General features: G+C 42.2%; 1 protein-coding gene across 7 annotated transcripts in view; it reads left to right on the top strand.

The window, feature by feature from the left end:
- Positions 1–486: 486 nt before the first annotated feature.
- GK (glycerol kinase) overlaps positions 487–20,043 on the top strand; it is a 77,582-nt gene continuing 58,025 nt past the window's right edge. For 2 of the 7 annotated variants that reach the window (XM_077889021.1, XM_077889017.1), the window contains exons 1-3: positions 489–722; positions 11,127–11,200; positions 13,525–13,631. In XM_077889021.1, coding sequence (XP_077745147.1) covers positions 645–722; positions 11,127–11,200; positions 13,525–13,631 — 259 coding nt within the window. In that variant the 5' untranslated portion in view covers positions 489–644. Of the gene's footprint in view, positions 723–11,126; positions 11,201–13,524; positions 13,632–20,043 lie in introns of all 7 variants that reach the window. The other 5 variants (XM_077889018.1, XM_077889022.1, XM_077889019.1 and 2 more) reach the window with 5 other exon arrangements.

Genomic DNA, 20,043 nt, shown 5'->3' with positions numbered 1-20,043 from the left:
GGAAGCGCGGGAAGGCCTGACCAGGTCAGTCCGCCGAGCGAGTCACGCCGCACTCTGCGGCGCTCCCCAGAGGAACCGGCAGTTCTGCACTCTGGGGCCCATTCGCGGGAGGGAGCTCCGGGGCGAGGGTTGGGAGCTGTAGCCTTTCCACGGGCCGGCGACCCTCCCCGCCAAAGGGCAGCACCCGCCCCCCGGCCCCGGCCCTGCCCCGGCCCTGCCCCGGCCCTGCCCGGCCCGGGCCCTGCCGCAGGACTGCTCCGCCGCCGGGTCGCGGGAGCCCACGTGATCTGCTGCGCGGGCCACCGCCTCCGCCGCGCCCAGGCCCCGCCCCCGTGACGTCTCCCCGCCCTCTGATTGTCGGAGCGGTCCGCCTCTTTCTGCGCTCGCTAATTGGCTGGCCCGGCGGGCAGCGCCCCCCCCCGCCACGCCCCTAAGTCGTTGGGAACGCGTTTAGGGGCGGGGCCTGGGCCGGAGGGGCGGGGTGAGGAGGTTCCGCGCGGGTAAAGGGGCTGCCTGGAGCGCGGTCCGAGCGTTCTGGCGTCGCGCGCCGCTTCGTCTACCCGGCTCGCCGCCCGCCCCTCCCCCGCCCGCCGCCGTCACCGGGGAAACGGGCCGCGATAGCCCGCTGACCCGAAGCTGGTTTCATGGCAGCCGCGAAGAAAGCAGTTTTGGGGCCGTTGGTGGGGGCAGTGGACCAGGGCACCAGCTCAACGCGCTTTTTGGTGAGCCCAGGGTGACATTTGAGGAGGCGCCGAGCCGAGGCGGGAGCCCAGGGACCTCGGGGCTGGCTGTCGCGTCCCCAGCCCGAGCCTTCCCCGACCCCGGGCCCCGGTGGCTAGGCAAAGGGTGGAGGCCAAGGCTCCCAAAGCGGGACCTGCCACGCTGGAGCTGCCCTGCGTGGGCCTCGGGGACCTCGGCCTCTCGCGACCCCCGCGGCCGAGCTGAGCAGCCCCGGCCTTGGTGGTGGAGCCGGGTCACCTACTAATAGTGGGACTCCACCCCCAAAGGGAACTGGGGCTAGCCGAGCATCCGTCCTGAGCCGCCCGCTCGCAGCCAGGGACAGGTGGCCACGCTGACCGCTACTGCGGGCTTCCCCAGGAGCATTTGGCCTGCGGGGCGCAGGACGTCCTTGGATGGGGCGAAAGCTGTGTCACGGCTCTGGTAGCCTAACATAGCGTCCTTTGGAGCAGCGGAACGAATATAGTATTAGTGTGATGGTGCGTTGTCATCCTCTCCCACAGAAACTGCAGAAGGTGGAATGCCGGCGTGGTGGAGGGGGCTGCTGAACACATTAGGAAAGTCACACTATACTGCTTTTACCAGCATCTTTATTTAATTTCGGAGACTCACAAATTTCAGTTCTGATACTTTGCCGGTTACAAACAGATGGTTTTCTCCGTGCTTCACAGCATAAAGTGACAGGAAAATTCTGTTTCTCTTTTTATTTACCATGTATGACAGCAGTTTTATCACAACGGAGTGCTATTTAAGGGACTCTGCTTATTAATATGTTTTTGCAATTAGGAAACTTGCTCTTAAAGTGATCCAGCATCAGTTTAGTAAGAGAATTTAAAAGTTCTTTAAATAAATGATTGTTAAGAACTCAAGCTTTCAGTGGATATTTGACTAATTTGACAGGTTGGTGTAAATACTGAATGATTATTTAACTCTTGTCTTCACTTCTTCGAATCATTTTTTCGTGCATTATTTTGTATGTATATATATATATATATACATAGGTGTACCTATATGTATACATTATATGTAAAGTTTATTCATTTTTTCCAAGTTCTGTTTAGCTGATCACTTGACTAAAAACCTGCATTTGTGCCTTCATATTGATATTAGCCTCTCATCTCCAGCAAAAAAGCTTTCAGTCCAGTTTAAGTTTGAATCTTCTTTAATGACTTACCCTGGTTTGAGCTGCCAAGACATAGTTCTACTGTCTCTTACATTGCTTATCTTTTAATCACCCAGGGCAGGTTTCACTTTGTCTGATTTTCATATAAATGTTTGTAAAGTAATCCTGAATCATAAGTAAGATAGTCTGTCTAACTGGATTTGATTAATACATAAAATACACAATCATCATTACCATCTCCCCAGATTAAGAAAGACCATTAAGACGTGTGCTAACTGTAGCTTAATTTTTGAAATCACACTCAAGAATTGCCCACACAAATGCCTGCAGGGGCCAGCCAGGTAGAAGGTGGAGAGCAGGCCAAGGGGACAGCCTACAGCTGCCAAGCAGGAACATCAGCCCAGTGGTTGCCAGATCTTCAAATTCTTTAAGAAAAGCTGATAGTCTAAAGTTTTCAGTGAAATCTTTCAATTCTTAAATGTTGGCAACTAGTTCATAAAGCACTGGGAGAGGGTCAAACTAAACATGGTGATTGTTTTCAAGTTTATGCAGCTTTTGCCCTCTATGAATACACGTAAAGTATTTCATAACTTTGTAGGCTTCCCTTTTAGGCGCCAGCCTGTACGTGACTCTTCACTGTTGCTGTCCTACTGCAGCTTGTTCTAAAGATTCTGTTGCCCAAGAGGCATCTTTCTGCCTTGGTGGGGAAAGAATTCATCAGGTTCATATTCTCACGATCATCTATCTGTTCGGTGTGTGACATGAACAACACAAGCCCCCAGAAGTTGAGTTCTGTTTGCTGGGCTCTGTGCGGCATGGTCTCGTTGAGTAAGCTAAGGTGCAAATTCACATCATTCCATCCTACTTATGGAATGATGTGAAAAAGTTAGTCAATTAAGTTTTCTGCCTCTTGAGAAACAACTGTGAAAGCATGCCTCACAGGTAGATAAAAGACTTAGAGATCATGTGTGAAGTCAAACAGAACTTAGGAATAGTTTAGCGAGGTGTTTTCTTCTTTGGTTATAAGGAAAGTGGTTGCTAAACCACTCCCTGCAAAATACAGATAATGGATTTGCTGAATAAGTGCTTCAATCCCAAGGTGATTCCCAGGAGTTGTTCCAGTAGTTTTGTTCCATGTTGTAATTATGATTCAAAACTCATTGCTTACCTTCTCCGGGAAGAATACAGTGGATAAGAACTGTCATAAGGAACCTTATAAAGTTAAAGGTGTTTGAATAATTTCCTGACCATTATTCATTAGATTTACATATCATTTGACTTTTATAAGACCAATAACCTCTGCAAACTTTCTTCTTCCTTTTCCTATACTAGTAATGTTCGCTTTTCTCCCATGATGGACACAAGATTTCTTTATTCGTGCTCTTCATCTGTGTGAATTGCCTCCTCCCTTATTCCCCAGATCTGCTGCTTGAAATTTGAATCTGCCTCCAAATAGTGCCTCAACTGCCATCTCCTAGCAGGTCTTCCTCAAACTCTTGGAATTTTCTATCCCTTCCTTTTTTTTAAGATTTTATTTATTCATGAGAGACACAGAGACAGAGGGACACAGGCAGAGGGAGAAGCAGGCTTCATGCAGGGAGCCTGATATGGGACTCGATCCTGGGACTCCAGGATCACGCCCTGGGCCAAAGGCAGGTGCTAAACGGCTGAGCCACCCAGGGATCCCCTATCCCTCCCTATACTACTTTTCTTACACCTCTATTCATAGCTCTTATCTGCTTTGTATTATAATTATATACCTTCTGTAATTCGGAGCCAAAAAATCTTAAAACTTCCTGACTTGGGTATGCTTAATTACTTAATTTCTTCTATTTTAGTAGTATACCTGCCATTTTACAACATGCTCACTTCTAGTTGCCAAAAAGTCCACCCTGGGATCCTCTGGATAGGCTTTGTACTAAAGGAAAAATTTCATACTTGTGTGATAGGACAGTGAACTGGGGTTGGCACGTGATTACTCAGATTACAGAATAGGAACTTCTTGGAAAGAGAATGAGTGTAACAGGTTTTAAGGAGGGGCCATTTCTTTAGAAGACCAAAGTTTCAGCTGAAATAGTCAACTTCCTTCTTTAATTTGGTAACTTTGTTTTTCTCCCGTTGAGTTGAATGTTACAAAAAGCAAAGGCTTGGAATGTGGTATGACTTGAAATGTGCTGGATGCTACATTTGAGGATTTTCCCATAATTATCTCATTTAATCCTCCTAACAACCATGATGTAGGTAGTATTATTAAGTTCCTTTCCACAGGTGATTGGACTGTGCTGCTGAACACTGTGCCCAAGATCACAGAGTAACCGGTGGAACTAGGATTCAAGGCCAGGTCTGTCGCACTCAGAAGCCTGTCCTCTTAATGCCCTGCCCTAGGCTCCCCGGCTGCTTGGAGTGATGTGACAGGAAAATGAGAGACTGGGGAAGGCCACTTACCTATCTTTCAGATGTCTGTTCTGATTATAATCACGGATAAATCTTCACCAAGAAAAACATACACATACTATTGGTTTCGCAATATGTAAAAAACGTTGCCTTTGAATAAGTCTTGCCGGTTTTGATCATCTTGTGACTCAGATTCAGCGGGTCCTGGGCAGGGCTCAGGTGTAGTCACCGTGGATAAGGTTACGCAACCATTTTGTTCCAATAGTCTCCAAAGCATGGCTAGAACTGTAGTTTCGTGCTTGCTTTGGCAGGAAGCATTGCCTTGGCCCCAGTTGTTCGATCATGCTTTCAGATCTCATAAGGCTTAGGGACAGATTTCCACTTTCTTTCATGTATTTATTTGACACATATTTATTAAGCACCCATGAAGGGATAGCCACTAATGAACAGTAAATTTGGTTAAACTATTCTGGCTCATCGGTAGATTGAGGCCACTGTTGTGATAACTACAGTTGCGCTTCTTTTGTGTTTTCTTTTTTCCACTAGGTTGGCTTATTTTCTTGCCCATTATCACCTTACACAAATGGCAAGAACACGGTCTCATAGAGCTGTCACCCTCTCATCCTCTTGTCTCCCGTAAACATTGCATGTTAAGAACTTTTAATTTTGAGTTCCCTAAAGGGCAGGATAGTATAGGTTTTTTCCTCCCCAAGGCCTAACACAGCATCTCACATGTGGTGGGTGCTCATTACATGACTGGACATCTGAGCCCTTCAGATGTGTTGACTAGAACTCTAGGGTTGGAAGACTAGGAAGGGTAAAATTTGTGGAGTCTTGGAAAAAGTCTAATTTGGCAACTATAGCTATATTAGAGATTATATGCTATTTAATATGGTTTCGTTTTTAAGAAAAATATAATGTCATTCATGTTTTCCTTACCTCTGTGGCTTGTTGGAAGATGCCAGTATACCATTTGTGGTCTCAAGTTTACAATGTAATATATTTGTAGCTAGTATTTTTTAAAGATTTTATTTGTTTGAGAGAGAGAGATTATGAGCAGGGGGAGCAGCAGGCAGAGGGAGAGGGAGAAGCAGACCTCCCGCTGAGCAGCGAACCTGATGTGGGGCTACATCCCAGGCCCCTGGGATCATGACCTGAGCTGAAGGCAAATCCTTTTACCGACTGAGCCAACCAGGCGCCCCTGTAGCTAGTATTTTTATTTTAGGTCATTCAAATTTATATAGTATCATAGAGTTCTAGAGAGGGAGTTTACATTCCTAAAAAAATGTTTTATCACATAGTAAAGCTGAGTGTGGTGTAAAAGCGTAGGCTAGTGGGGAAATCACGTGGGGAGGGAAATGAATGTGCATGTTTATGATGGGCTGGCTGAATTAGTCATAGGATGAGTGAGCAAGGATAAGTGAATTCATCTTGGGACCCCAAGGGACAGTTTCTTAGTAAGGACAGCATGCCGATCTCCCTACTGCTCTCCTTCTAAGACAAGGAAGGCTTGCTTTGTTTCAGAAACTCCTTAAATAGTTTTTTTGTAAAATTAATTTTCCTTGTTTCTTCATTTTTTAAACCATCCCTGTCCAGCAAAGCTGGAATTGAGTCATGAATTAGGCTTAAAGATGACTATAGAGCTGGTGATTTCTAATTCTATCACTTGAGGGGAATGGTAGTAGTAGTAGTAGCCCTAACAATAGGAGTAAGCATTAGTAGTGGCGGCAGCAGCAGTAATGATGACATTTTTAGGATGTATGCTATGTGCCTGCACTGCCAAATTCCTCTCCTACATTCACTTCTTTCTTCAGTTTATTTTTACTTTTAAGGTTTATTTATTGAAAAAAAGATTTATTTATTAAGAGATAGAGAGGGAGCACACTTGCACGCAAAAGGAGGGGGAGGGGCAGAGAGGGAGGGACAAAGAATCTCAAGCAGATTCCCCAGCCAGCAGGGAGGCCATTTCATTGGGCTCTGTCCCAGGACCCTGAGAGCATGACCTGAGCTGAAATAAGAATCCAAAGCTTAACCGACTGAGCTACTCAGGTGCCCCTTTGGTATCATTCAGGACTCAGATGTTCAGTATTCCTTTTTTGGAAACAACAACAACAAACCTCTCAAGTTTGTAGCTGTCCTCCCCATAAAACAGAATCTAGAACTGCAAAGTGATTTGTGCTTAGAGATGAACATAGCACAGGTGGCTTTGAATCCTAACTCCCACTGGTGGGTCGTGCTGCTGGCTGGTGGTAGTAGTAACAGCAGTAACAGTAATGAAAATAGCAGTCGCCATAGCACCGGTGCTTGTCCTGTCATTTGGATAACATACTATGTACCTGCCCTGTGTGAAACACTTTCCATAAATTCTTCCATTTAATCCTTTGACAGATGGAAAAGTCGAGGTTCAGGAAAGTTAAAATCACACCACTGACATGGGCAGGACTGGAGCTTGACCCGCACCCTCAGCTCTGTGTGCTTCCCGGGCCTGTGCTCTTTGCCACCGTGTTACACCAACCGTGAAGATCTCTTCTGCCTCTCTGGCCAACACAAAATTCTGAAAACAGTTCTCTTCCTCTCTCTTTTTTTTAAAATTAAAATATAACCAACAGGTAACAGTATAAGTGTAAGGTGTACAGAGTGTTGTTTGATCCACTTGTGTATTGTAATACGGTTACCATGGTAGCATTAATACTTCAATCATGTCACATAATTATCCTTTCTTTTTTGTGGTAGGAACAGTTAAGATCTAGTTTCTTGGCAACTTTAAAGTTTATAATACAATATTATGGGCTGTACTCACTGTGCTCTGTGTTAGATCTCCAGGACCTAACCATCTTACTAGTTCCAGGTTTGTAACCTGAACAAATCTCATTCTTGAGGCTTATGACCTAAAATATAAGCAGCTTCCCACTGGGCATCTCAACATCTATGCCTGAATGACACCCCAAATAACACATTATCTACAATGAACTTTGAAATCTCCTTAACCCTTCTGTGTGCCACAACCACTGTTCCTACTGTATCCTGTATTGTGTAAACACTGCCTCCTGCTAACCTGTCCCCTGTCCTGCATGGGTGTCCCTCATTTTCCTTGACTCCTCCCCCTCCAAGCCCTTGATGCAGCTAATTGCTTATATCCTGTTAAGTCTCTCAGCAATGTACTTCCTTTCTTTCAATCCCCGCTGCTGCTCCCAGTCTGACAGGAGCCCTCAGCTATCTCACCTGGATCCCCACAGATACATGGCAGCTGCTCTCCCCCCTTCATCCTAACCTCCCATTCCTTCCCAGGCCCACACGCACTCCCTTCGAGTCCACCTTCAATCTTAGTCTAGAAGTTACTTATTCTGATATGATAGCCCCTCTCCGACCCCCAGAAGTCTGAATGAGGTATCCTTTCTCTTTTGATGTCCTAAAACTCCCGTATATGCTGCCATGTAATGGAGGATGAAAAGACATAATTTATATTAACATGATTTTGTACTGGAAAAGCACTGAATTGGTATTTAGGAAACTCAGAGGTTAGCTCTGTTTGTATTAGACAATCTTCTGGAGCTCACTTTTTAAGCACAGTAGCATGACATTAGGGCCATGGGTTTCAGTTAGTGTCATCATTTGTTTTTTGTTTTAGAACTCCATTGTTAGGCTTTTCTCTGGAAGGACCTAAATCTCGAAGCTAAAAGTGATAAAAATGTGAAATCCAGGGTATGGCATAGCCCAGAGGCTCAGCTGGAGCTCCCTGTCCTCCTTCCCAGCTTCTGAAGGGTCCTGGAGATGCAAGGAGTACATTTTGAAAATGCTGGCCCTGCAGGATCTCAAGGATGTCTTCCAGGAAGCATAGACTCCTTGTGCCTTCAAATATTCCTTTTAATTAATTTTCTTAGAGACCCTTCGGTTCTGTGCTGTTATACATCTGAAGTCTTAACTGACTTAAAATTTGGTGAATTGCAAATCTGGAAAGGGAGAAAAAGGTGAGGGCCATCTGTAATTCCGAAGTCTTTCTCCTTTGCCACCTAATGAGTTTTAAACAATGACCATGCTAGAACTTTTATAAGACAAACTAGATAGCTACTGCCATCTTTAGTTGGCAGTGGCTTTTACAATCTACTGGAAAACATCAGATTAGCACTGTTGCTACTGGGCATTGTGTTCTCATATAAAATATGTAACCTTCCAGGCAGAAAGGATTCTGGAAGCATCACTAGCCTTCTTTGTACATTTGTCCATCTGCAGGCAAATGGACAGCCATTAAAACTCTTCACATAAAATAAAATAAAATAAAATAAAACTCTTCACATGAACCTAGATGTATGAGGAAAAATAGTACTGCAGAACTTCACTGTCTTGTACAATAGCCACTAACTAGCAACATGTGGCTATGGACCACTTTCAATGTGCTTAGTACAAATTGTGGTGGACCATAAGCAAAACATATACCAAACTTCAAAGAGTTACTTCTAAAACAAGTAACAGATCTCATTAATAGGTTTTGCTATTGATCACATGTCAGAGAGATAATTATTTTAGATATATTGGCTTAAATAAAATGTTACTAAAATTAACTTTACCTTCCTCTTTTTACTGTTTTTTTATGAAAATACTTAAAATTACATAAGTGGTTTGCTTTATATTTCTGTTGGACAGTGCTGCAGAAAGTTGATGATTCCAAAAAATATTAAACCTAGAAAGTGTCCCACAAACTTGGAAGTGTTACCACAGGGTCAAATCCTAAACATCTAAAGGTAGTGTCTATATGCTACAGTTTCAGAGCTCTGAAGAAGTAAGGAAGTCCAGGTTCCATCCTTTTATATCCAAATGCTGTGTGATTACCAGCATCATGGTCTAATAAGCCAAATGGAATTTACCAAAATTCTTCCCTTTTCTGTGCCTGTTTCGAAGGCCCACAAATCCATTGTTAGTGTAGACTCCTGAAGTTAGCCTCCTTAAAACTAGTAGGTGATGGAACAGGGATCCTACTCCATTCAGAGCCTCATAGATCTGCTATAGAGGTCTTTATGAATCCAGCCAACCAAAAGGGACACTTTTGGGATCCCTGGGTGGCGCAGTGGTTTGGCGCCTGCCTTTGGCCCAGGGCGCGATCCTGGAGACCCGGGATCGAATCCCACGTCAGGCTCCCGGTGCATGGAGCCTGCTTCTCCCTCTGCCTGTGTCTCTGCCTCTCTCTCTCTCTCTCTGTGACTATCATAAATAAATAAAAATTAAAAAAAAAAACAAAAAACAAAAAAAAAAACAAAAGGGACACTTTTCTCCTAACCCAACGCCCTTTGGGGATTTGCGAGAAGGCCCTGGGAGCAGTACTAGTATGAATAAAAATTATACAACTATGGTTTCCTCTTAAGAGTTTTTCTGCCACATAACCATTTCTCGTTTGATTTGATAGTTTTTCTCCCAATAAGTACCTGGTAGGCCATATTTTTTTCAGACATTCAACAAATATTTATTGTCAGTCCTATGCCATGTACTATTCTAGGCCTTAGAGATAATCCAGATAAAACAGGACAAATGGAGTGAACATCCTAGAGATACACTCTACGGCTAAGTTGTAAATTAGGGGGATATTATTTGGGGTTCTGTCAAGTGCCTTTTATTTATGACATGTCAAGTTAACCTTTGGCTTGTAAGATATTTTATCTCCGCAAAGAACTTGAGAATTTACCTTCTTAGCTTTCATTAGATTCATTACTTCCTCACAAAAGGGAGATAGTGTCCTGGGGAGGGAGGGCAGCAGCCACTCATGGTGTGTTTTCTCTTTTTACTTTCCCTTTCGTAGCCTGCAATGAGCAGGTAATTTTCTCCCACAGGAAAGCTAGGCATGGAAACACTTTCTTACCTAATTGGATGTAACTTTACTGCTGTAATTACAGTGATTTCGGAAGCTGGGTTTAATTAAAATACGAATCCAGACTCTGAAAGACTAAGTACTTTGCCACTCAAGTATAGGTACACGCAGGTCAAAAAGAATGTACATGAGGAAAGATGGCTAAGGGTTTTTCTTTTAACGTATTGTTTTAGTAGTAGTAAAATTGTGGAGGATTGTACAGCACCTCTTTGGGAGCTTTATGATTTTAATGTTTTATACCAAAGGTCAACAATTCATAATTGTGTGACAGGGAAGCACTCAGCCAGATGGATGCCAGGATACACTTCTCCCCCTGTGGATAGGACCCCATTTACCTTTATAAGAGCTAGATGCATTGCTGTGCTTCCCTTCAAAGGGATTTCCACAGTGCCCTTCTCTGCCTGGGCACCTATGACTTTTTATTTATTTATTTATTTTAAGATTTATTTATTTGTTTATTCATGGAGACAGAGAGAGAAAGAGAGAGAGAGGTAGAGACACAGGCAGAGGGAGAAGCAGGCTCCATGCTGGGAGCCCGACATGGGACTCGATCCCGGGTCTTCAGGATCATGCCCTGGACCGAAGGCAGCGCTAAACCGCTGAGCCACCCGGGCTGCCTGCACCTATGACTCTTAGTGTGTCTCCTCATCCAAGATGGAAGCAGAATGGAACCTTCCAGCGTCCCCATCGGCATTCTACCTCCTTTCTCTTATTCTTGGTTTTCCTATTCTCTCTTGAGATCCATGCTATTAATTGGTTGATGTATTAAATTTCCTACAGCTTGGAGCCAGTTGTGCTTTTTTTAAGATTAAGAAATTGCCCCTTAGCTTCATGTTCAATAGATTTCTCTTTATCGTGATTCTGTCTGAAAGAACGTAGAACATCCCGTGTGGCATTTCATCTGATTGGACTTTTTTTTTCTGTTGGTGACTGACGACTTCAGTTGCCTAATAGCTTTGAACACCTTTCCTCTCTACCTGCATTTTCACCCTAACATTGCAATATGTTTTTCAGGTTTTCAATTCAAGAACAGCCGAACTACTTAGTCATCACCAAGTGGAAATAAAACAAGAGTTTCCAAGAGAAGGGTACGTTCCCTGATTTACTATGTAAAGCTACCTTGTATTTATTAATCCATCTCACCTTACCTGCCCAGTGGCTTTGTAAGGTAAACTTGACCGAACCCCTCCTGAGAAGGCTTGAGAGATAGGTTTTAGTCAAGGAAAGAAGCAGTACCTCGGTGGCTCAGCAAAAACATATGGGTGATTGACGGCTTGGGAATTCAGTGACAGGAAAGGAAGTGATAATAAAGTAGCAAGGCAGATGAGCATTAAATAACAGAAATTCCACATTGACCTCGAAGGCATTTAGTTCTATGTCCATCCTTGGCAAACACTGCTTTGCTGATTGGAGTGTAAACATTCACATATCTTATCATCTAATGCTAAAATCACCCTTCTTGGAATAATGTGCATATGTAGTAGTTGTGATTAAATAGAATTCTAAGTATATTATTTAAAAGTTAATGATGTTTATGATACAAGTACTTTGAAAAATGGCAGCAGTTTCAATCAGCCATATATCTGCAGATTCTGCTCTTAGGAATTTATCCAAGAGAAATGAAAGCAGAAAGCATATGGCTATAGAAAGATATACATGAATGTTTATAGCAGCTTTGTTCATAATAGCCCAAACTGGAAACAACCCAAATGTCTGTCATCTGTAGAATGGATAACAGTGAAATACCATGAGGCAATTTTTAAAAAGTGAACTGATGCATGCTACAACATGGTTGATTTGTATTAATATCATGAAACATGAACAAAGCTGAACACAAAGGAATACACACTGCATGGCTGTATCTGAGATATAAGAAGAGACTAAGGTAATCTAAGATAATAGAAATCCAAAAATTGATTGCCTGTGGACTATGTGATTGACTTGAAAGAGGCATGAAAGAACTTTCAGGAGCAACAGAAATAATTCTGTATCTTGATTGGGATGGTGGTTAGATGGGGACATACATTTGTTAAAACTCAACAGATTATGTACTTTTGATCTATTTATTTTACTTAACAACTAAATGCAATTTAAGAAAGAGAAAAAAAACTTGATGCCCTACCAAATTTTAGTATTTCCTTTTCATGAAAAATGTTCTCCTGCATTTTAGAGAATTATTTTATTTTATTTTATTTTTATTTTTTTTAAGGTTTTGTTTTTTTTTCATTCATGAGAGACACACAGAGAGAGAGAGAGGCAGAGACATAGGCAGAGGGAGAAGCAGGCTCCCTGCAAGGATCCCGATTCGGGACTCAATCCCAGGACCCCAGGATCATGACCTGAGCCAAAGGCAGATGCTCAACCCCTGAGCCACCCAGGTGCCCCTCTCTCTAGAGTTATTTTAATAATGAAAGCTATTGATACCATACTAGCCTTAGAATGACTGTCCACAGGCCTAATCCCAGTGCAATATGGAGACAGCACCTAGGTCTTGAATGGACAAAAGTTAGAAATATGTGGAAGGAGCTTAAGTTTTTAGAAAAAGAATTTAGAGACTACTCAAAGCTCAGGAGAGCCAGGCAGGCTCAAGGAAGGCCAAGAAAAAAGGCATTTGGAATTCCCTTGGACTTCCAGATTGTAGGGTAGGATTTTTTAAATTTGGGTCCTTTCTACTTGTGGTTTTCCTCAATTGCCATTTTGGTTTTTTCCATACTTCTTTTCCTTGTCATTTATGATGAGCCTTTCATCTTTCTGAGGTCCTTGTACCTTACCAAAATGGCGCCAGGATTGGGTCTGAAAACTGGAAGCAATGCCTTGTCTACATGAAATAATTACTGGATGTAATTTAAATTTTTCCCCTAAATTCTCCCAAAATATTTTGGGAGAAAAATGGCAAAAGAGATTAGTATACTTCTTTTCAGAATTCCTTTTGCTTCACAAATAAATAAGTACATACACAAACAAGTAAGTAAATAAGTAGATCAGTCACTGCCCCCATCCCAAGAGTGATATATGTATCTCAATCTACTTAGAAATAGCTAGTGACTAGTGAAAACATGCAGTTGGCTTATCAAAATTCATCAAAAGTCACAGGATCTAAAGAATTGGGGAGCTAATTTTTTATTAGATTCGAAAATAATTATTTAAAAGTAGAGTATCTGCTATTTATGGTCTGCCATTGCTTGCCTTCTTTCAAATGAGTAATTACTATGTGAAGAATGAGAAAAATGTAAGGGAAATGGGCTTTTGTTTAAATCATTTCTTTGGAATACTGGTGATACTTTCCTTTGCTAATGTAATTTTCTTTGATTTGTGCACCTGCCACACCTTCATAAGCATACATATCTAGAGGAATAAGCTATGTTTATATTGCTTCCTTGTGGACTAACCAAATACATTCTTTTGTTCAAAGATGGGTGGAACAAGACCCTAAGGAAATTCTGCAGTCTGTCTATGAGTGTATAGAGAAAACATGTGAGAAACTTGGACAGCTCAATATTGATATTTCCAACATAAAAGGTATTTTTAATAGAATGTTTTTCTCCATGTATGATTATCTCAATTGAATTCAATCATTCATTCATTCAGCACATAGCCAAATACCTGTGCAATGGCAAGCATTTCTGTGCCAACTGAGGGAGTGACAATAAATGGGTAGATGAAATGTTCTCATGAAGCTTTCATTCCAGTGGATGTAAGAGCAGGCAAATGCAAGCTGATCTCAGGTCCTGGGAAGCCCTGTGCAGGGGCTAAAACTGAGTTGATACTGTAGGGTGGGCCCAGAGAGGCTTACTTTAGATTGAACAGCTAGAGAAGGCCTCTCTAAGAAGTTGACACTGTTGCCAAGGTCTCAAAAGCCGAAAGGGGCCCACCATGCAGATGGCTGGGAGAAGAATGTGTAAGGAAAAGGAAGCAGCATGTGCAAAGGTCCTGAGGTGGGAATACGCTTGGCCTATTTCTGGGTTGGAAAAAGACGAGTGTGTGAAAAGTGGAGAAAAGAAGGGTGAGGGTGGGGGTGGATCAGAGGTTTCAGTAGGAGCAGTAATCAGGGAAGCCAATAGGGCCTTGTCAGCCACAGTTAGGAATTTGGGTGCTATTCTTAGTATCACGGGAAGCCGGCAGTGAGAAGGTTTTAAGCAAGGTGACGGGATGACAGGATCTGACTTGCAGTTTAAAGACAACTTCCTCACTGCACTGTGGAGCCATGTGGGGGCGGACAGTAAAGGTCTGAGTGGCTGCTGTGGAAGTCCTGAGAAAGAGGATGGGGACCTGACTGGCAGTGGTAGCAGGGGAGGTGATTTGAGGGGGCAGAACTGAATGATACATTGGAATTCAGGGTAGTAGAGAGAGCAGTATTGTCAGGGGACGTGATTGGTCAAAGATGATGCTTGGGTTTTTGCTGGAGCCCCTAGATAGATTGGGGAACATGGGCGGTGGGGGGGGGGGATGAAATGAAAGCATTTCACTTAGAGCATCTCCTTGAAATAACTGGAAGTGTTAGATTAGATTATTACAGGATCTGTATTAATTCCAAGTAGTTTATTGTTTTTGAAGATTTATTTATTTGAGAGAGTGAAAGAGAGTGCAAGAGCATGAGCGGGGAGGGTGGCAGAGGGACAGGGAGCATTCTCAAGCAGACTTGGAGCTGAGCAGCAAGCCCGATGCAGGGAACAATCCTACAACCCTGAAATCATGCCCGGAGCCAAAATCCAGTCAGTGGCTTAACCAACTGAGCCCTTGTAGGTAGTTTGACCCCAAGTAAGGGCAACCATCAATTGGTGGTAGTGGTGCCTTGATTCACATCATCTTGGCTATGAGATTTACCAGCACTCCTGAATTGAAGCTTTGATTGTTCATTTTGGTGGAGACGCTGGGGAGAAACTTTGAATTTTTTTTCAGACTTTGCTCTATTTGTATAAATAAAATTTACTTTTAAAAGACTGAATGGAGCATCTAGATGGCACACTTGGTTAAGCATCTGACTCTTGGTTTCCACTTGGCTGGTGGACTTGAGCCTCATGCCGGGCTCTGTGCTCAGCGGGTAGTCTGCTTCGAATTCTCTCTGCCTCTCCTGCTCTGTTCTCTCTCTCTCTCTCTCTCTCTGTCTCAAATGGATCCATCTTTAAAAAAAGACTGAATGTTATCAAAATCACTTGTTCAGCAGACTCACATGCTGGGTATGCTAGGGAAACAGTGGAGCACAATAGGATTGTGCCACCAACAGCCAAGTGAGGGAAGCACATGTTAATGCTATCACAAATTAATGGAATATCCTACCCCGTTTGTCCCTATATCAATGTGGAAGTGTTTCAAACTTCTTTTAGAGTATCACTCACCAAGTTCTAGATGAGTTGTGCAAATCAAAGTGATGGTTGGTTGTGTCCTTGAATTGTTCTCCCAGGTTTTCCAGCCTCAATGACCTAAACATATAGGAGGCATTCAGTAGTACACTCCATTGTCAAAATATCTTATTACCAAAGACATGAAAAATCTATGTGGCTTATAAAGCCACACTCCATTGTCAAAATATCTTATTACCAAAGATAACTTCACAAACCACTTCACTTTTTTTTTCAAACCACTTCACTTTTTAGCTCTAGTGTAGCAAATAACTCTAGCTAAAAAGTGATTTATTTGTAGTCTTACCTATTAATCATTAAGAATTTATCATAGCTGGTTATATTTCTTTTAAAAAAATATTTTGCTTATTTTTTTAAAGATTTTATTTTTAAACAACATTTACAGCCCTCTGCACCCAGCATGGGGCTCTGACTCAAAACCCTGAGATCAAGAGTCAGATGCTCCCCTGATTGAGCCAGCCAGGTGCCAATCGCTGGTTGTTTTCTTTTGCAGAACCCAGTTTGGAGTTAGTTGTCCTCCACCAGAAACTTTATAGATTTCAGGTATGGATGAGCAATGTCTCCAAAATCAAAGTTCACTCAGTACAACAGCACATAGGAGTCCAAGACAAGTAAATAGGGGGCTGCTTTTCTTCTTAGAGTGGGCAGCTCTGTTTAAGCCTGCCATTGAACTGAAGGCGCTACAAAGTTCATCCTCATGTGGTAGAAGCAAAATATTACATACACTGCTTTAACACTGAGACTATAGGGGCCCCTGGCTGGCTTAATCAGTAGAGCATGCAACTCTTGAGCTTGGGGTCATGAATTTAAACCTCAGGTTGAGTTATGAAGATTACTTTAAAAAAATAAATTTTAAAAACTCAGGAGCATAAAATTTTCAGCTGCTAAATTCCCTTGTATCCAAAGTAGTTAAGTAGTTACCACACTATTGGAGAAAAGGGAAACCACCCCCCCACCCACTGCCTTGCCCTGCCAAACATCCACACACATTTCTGTCTTCTATCTACTCTCAGGGGGTCTCAGAAAGGTACCATATTCTCCAAAATAGCTTCCCAGCTGTGGCTGGATCTCATTTCCAATTGTTATAACGTGCCTCAAGCACACATCTTCCAGAGACTGTTTTTCTTAGAGCTTTACACCTCTTCCCATATGGCACTTTTAGTAGCCCCAGAGCCTTCCTCCAGGGTTCTTATTTCACTTTGGGTGGTTTTAGAGTTTTGGGGTTTTTTTTCCCCCTAAAAACTTGTTCCAATTATAAATTATGACTTTATTTTTATTTATTTTTATTTTTTAAGATTTTATTTATTGATTTTTAAAGTGGGTTCTAGGCCCAACATGGGGCTTGAACTCAGTACCCTAAGATCAGAGTTGCATGCTCTACCAACTGAGCCAGCCAGGTGCCCTGATTTTATTTTTAAATAAGGATGCATACCATCCATAATTCTACCAACAATTATAACACCCTACAGTATTTCCAAAGTCTTTTTCTAAGTATATTTTCTTAACTATGATCATAGCTTTTCACAGGCAATATTAAGCAAAATTGAACCAGAGATTTTGAAGTTAGCATTTGACTAGCTAATTTTACTCGCAGCACTCACTGTCCAGAAAAATACCTCCTGAGAAAGAACATGCAGGTGAAGCTTGAACTTCCTAGATACAGTGTACTGCATTGGGTTTTATATATGCCAATGATGATAGTATCTGTAACTAAAAGACTGTGGGACCATGAAATTATACATACTTGAGACATGTAACTCTCATATGCTCCTAAGTGGGAGATAAACCAGGGTAGAGAATTACAGGACCTGAATATGTAATTCTGAGAAAGAAGGAATTAAAAATTAGGCACTATTTAGAGAAGCATGTGTGCTGGGATTGGCAAAAAAAGTTTTGTTTTTATTTAAATTTAATTAACATATTGTATTACTAGTTTCAGAGGTAGAATTTAGTAGAGTTGTTTTTTAAAGATTATTTGAGTGGGGGGGTGCCTGGGTGGCTCAGTTAGCTAGGCGTTTGCCTTTTTGGCTCAGGTTATGATTCTGGAGTCTCAGGATCAAGGCCCACATAGGGCTCCCTGCTCTGCAGGGAGTTTGCTTCTCCCTCTGCTCCTCACCCAACTCGTTCTCTCTCTCTCCCTCTCTCTCTCTCTCTCTCTGTCCTCCAAATAAATAAATAAATAATAAAATCTTTTTTAAAAAAGTATTTGAGAGAGAGCATGTGCACACACAAACACGAGTGGGGGGGGGCGAGCAGAGGGAGAAAGAGAGAAGCTGACTCCCCACTGAGCACAGAGCTCATCATGGTGCTCAGTCTCACAATCCTGAGATCATGACCTGAGCTGAAATCAAGAGTCTACTGCTCAAGAAACTGAGCCACCCAGGTACCCCAGAAAAGTTTTCTTTTTTTTAAGATTTTTATTTATTCATGAAAGATAGGAGAAGCAGGCTCCCAATGGGGAGCCTGAAGCAGAATTTGATCCCAGGACCCCAGGATCACGAACCAAAGGCAGACGCTCAACCACTGAGCCACTCAGATGCCCCTAGAAAAGTTTTCTTTAAAAAAAAAACAGGGATCCCTGGGTGGCGCAGCGGTTTGGCGCCTGCCTTTGGCCCAGGGCGCGATCCTGGAGACCCAGGATCGAATCCCATATCAGGCTCCCGGTGCATGGAGCCTGCTTCTCCCTCTGCCTATGTCTCTGCCTCTCTCTCTCTCTCTCTCTGTATGACTATCATAAATAAAATAAAATAAAAGTTTAAAAATAATAATAAATAAATAAATAAATAAATAAATAAATAAATAAATAAATAAAAACAAAAACCAAAAGGGTGCCTGGCTGGCCCCGTAGGTAGAGCATGTGAGTCTTGATCTCAGGGCCATGAGTTCAAGCCCCACATAAAACAAACCTTAAAAAAATACAGAGGATTTTAGGGTAAAATAGATGTTGGAACACTGAAAAAGTTCAGAAGAACTACATAAAGCCTGCATGCGCTGGGGAGAAATCAGTAATGGAGATGTGTTTATGGCAGCAGGAGAATCCTAAGAAGCTATTTCGCTGGACTTTGATCGTCTGCAAGAAAAGCAATTTTACTTAGGACAAAGGAACCGAATTAAGATAAAAGGAAAAGAAAGAGTGGTCAGGGAGGAATCTGTGACCAATGAGTCAGATAGAAATAGCTCTCAATTACATTCTGAATGTAAGTTAGAATGAGGCAATAAAGAAAGGTAGCCCAAAGGACGTAGGATAGTGACTCAGAGACTGTGGCTAAGCGAGCAGCCAGTCTATTTATGGAAAATTAATGTAGTAGGGAAAAATAGGAGATTTTACTGGACTATGAATTCATTGTGATCTCACAGTGTAAAGTTGTCACAGAACTATTATGTTCACAGTATTCCAATTTAGCAGTCTGTTGCTGAGGTCCAACTGAGTTCTCTGGTCTCTGTATTGTGTCCACAGTGCTGCCGGGAAATTCCTTTATGAGTCCTGCTTAGCTCAGTCCCATTCTCTGCAACTAATAGTTCACTCTCTCCTCAGCAATATTGATGAGAATGAGGGGTACCTGGTGGCTCAGTCAGTTAAGTGACCAACTCCTGGTTTCCACTCAGGTGGTAATCTCATGGTTTGTGGGATCAAGCCCTGTGTTGGCTCTGAGCTCAGTGTGGCGTCTGCTTGAGTCTCTTTCTGCCCCTCCCGCTCGTGCTTTTTCTTACTCTAAAATAAATTAATTAAAAATAATATTTTAACAATGAACGGACGCAGTAAGAAACATTTATTGAGCAGTTATTATGTGCCAAGCACTGTTGTAATACGTAGTAACTCACTGTAACCCTGTTAGGTGGGAACTATTCTCTAATTTACAGAAGATAAAACAGATTGAGATCCAGGGTCCTGCTGCTAGGAAACAGGAATTTGAATTTGAACCCCAGCAGTCTGGCTTCAGAACCTGAGCTCTAATTGAATGATGCCCCAAACTCATGATCCTAATTTGCTTGACCCCATTTGAGCAGATAACCTTGTGTGCTACTTCACAGAGAACATTGAGGCTCTGGGGCCTTAATTCTTCATTTCCTTTCCCCATACTTGGATAAAGGTTATTTAGATGAACTGTTAGCCGGACTACCTAAAAACAAAATAAATAAATGAAAGGGTGGAAGTTACAACTGATACCAAAGAAATACAAAGCATCGTAAGAGAATGCTATGAACAATTCTAGGTAAATAAATTGGACAACCTAGAAGAAATTGATACATTCCTGGAAACCTACACTCTTCCCAGACTGAATCACAAAGGTATAGAAAATCAGAATAGGCCAAACATTAGCAAGGAGTTTGTTTTTTTGTTTGTTTGTTTGTTTGTTTTTTATTTTTTTTAGCAAGGAGTTTGAATCAGTAATCAAAAACTAAACTAAATTGAGCTAAAAAGCTTACTGCACAGCAAAGGAAACCATCAACAAAATAAGCAACCTACTAAATGGGAAAATATATTTGCAAATCATTTATCTGATAAGGGGTTAATACCAAAGCTACAAAGAATCCATACAACTCAATAGCAAACAGATAGTCTGATTAAA

Source organism: Canis aureus, chromosome X (assembly GCF_053574225.1).
Source record: "Canis aureus isolate CA01 chromosome X, VMU_Caureus_v.1.0, whole genome shotgun sequence".
Taxonomy (NCBI): domain Eukaryota; kingdom Metazoa; phylum Chordata; class Mammalia; order Carnivora; family Canidae; genus Canis; species Canis aureus.
Note: the sequence above shows the minus strand (reverse complement) of the source record. Positions and strands in the feature narration are given on the sequence as shown.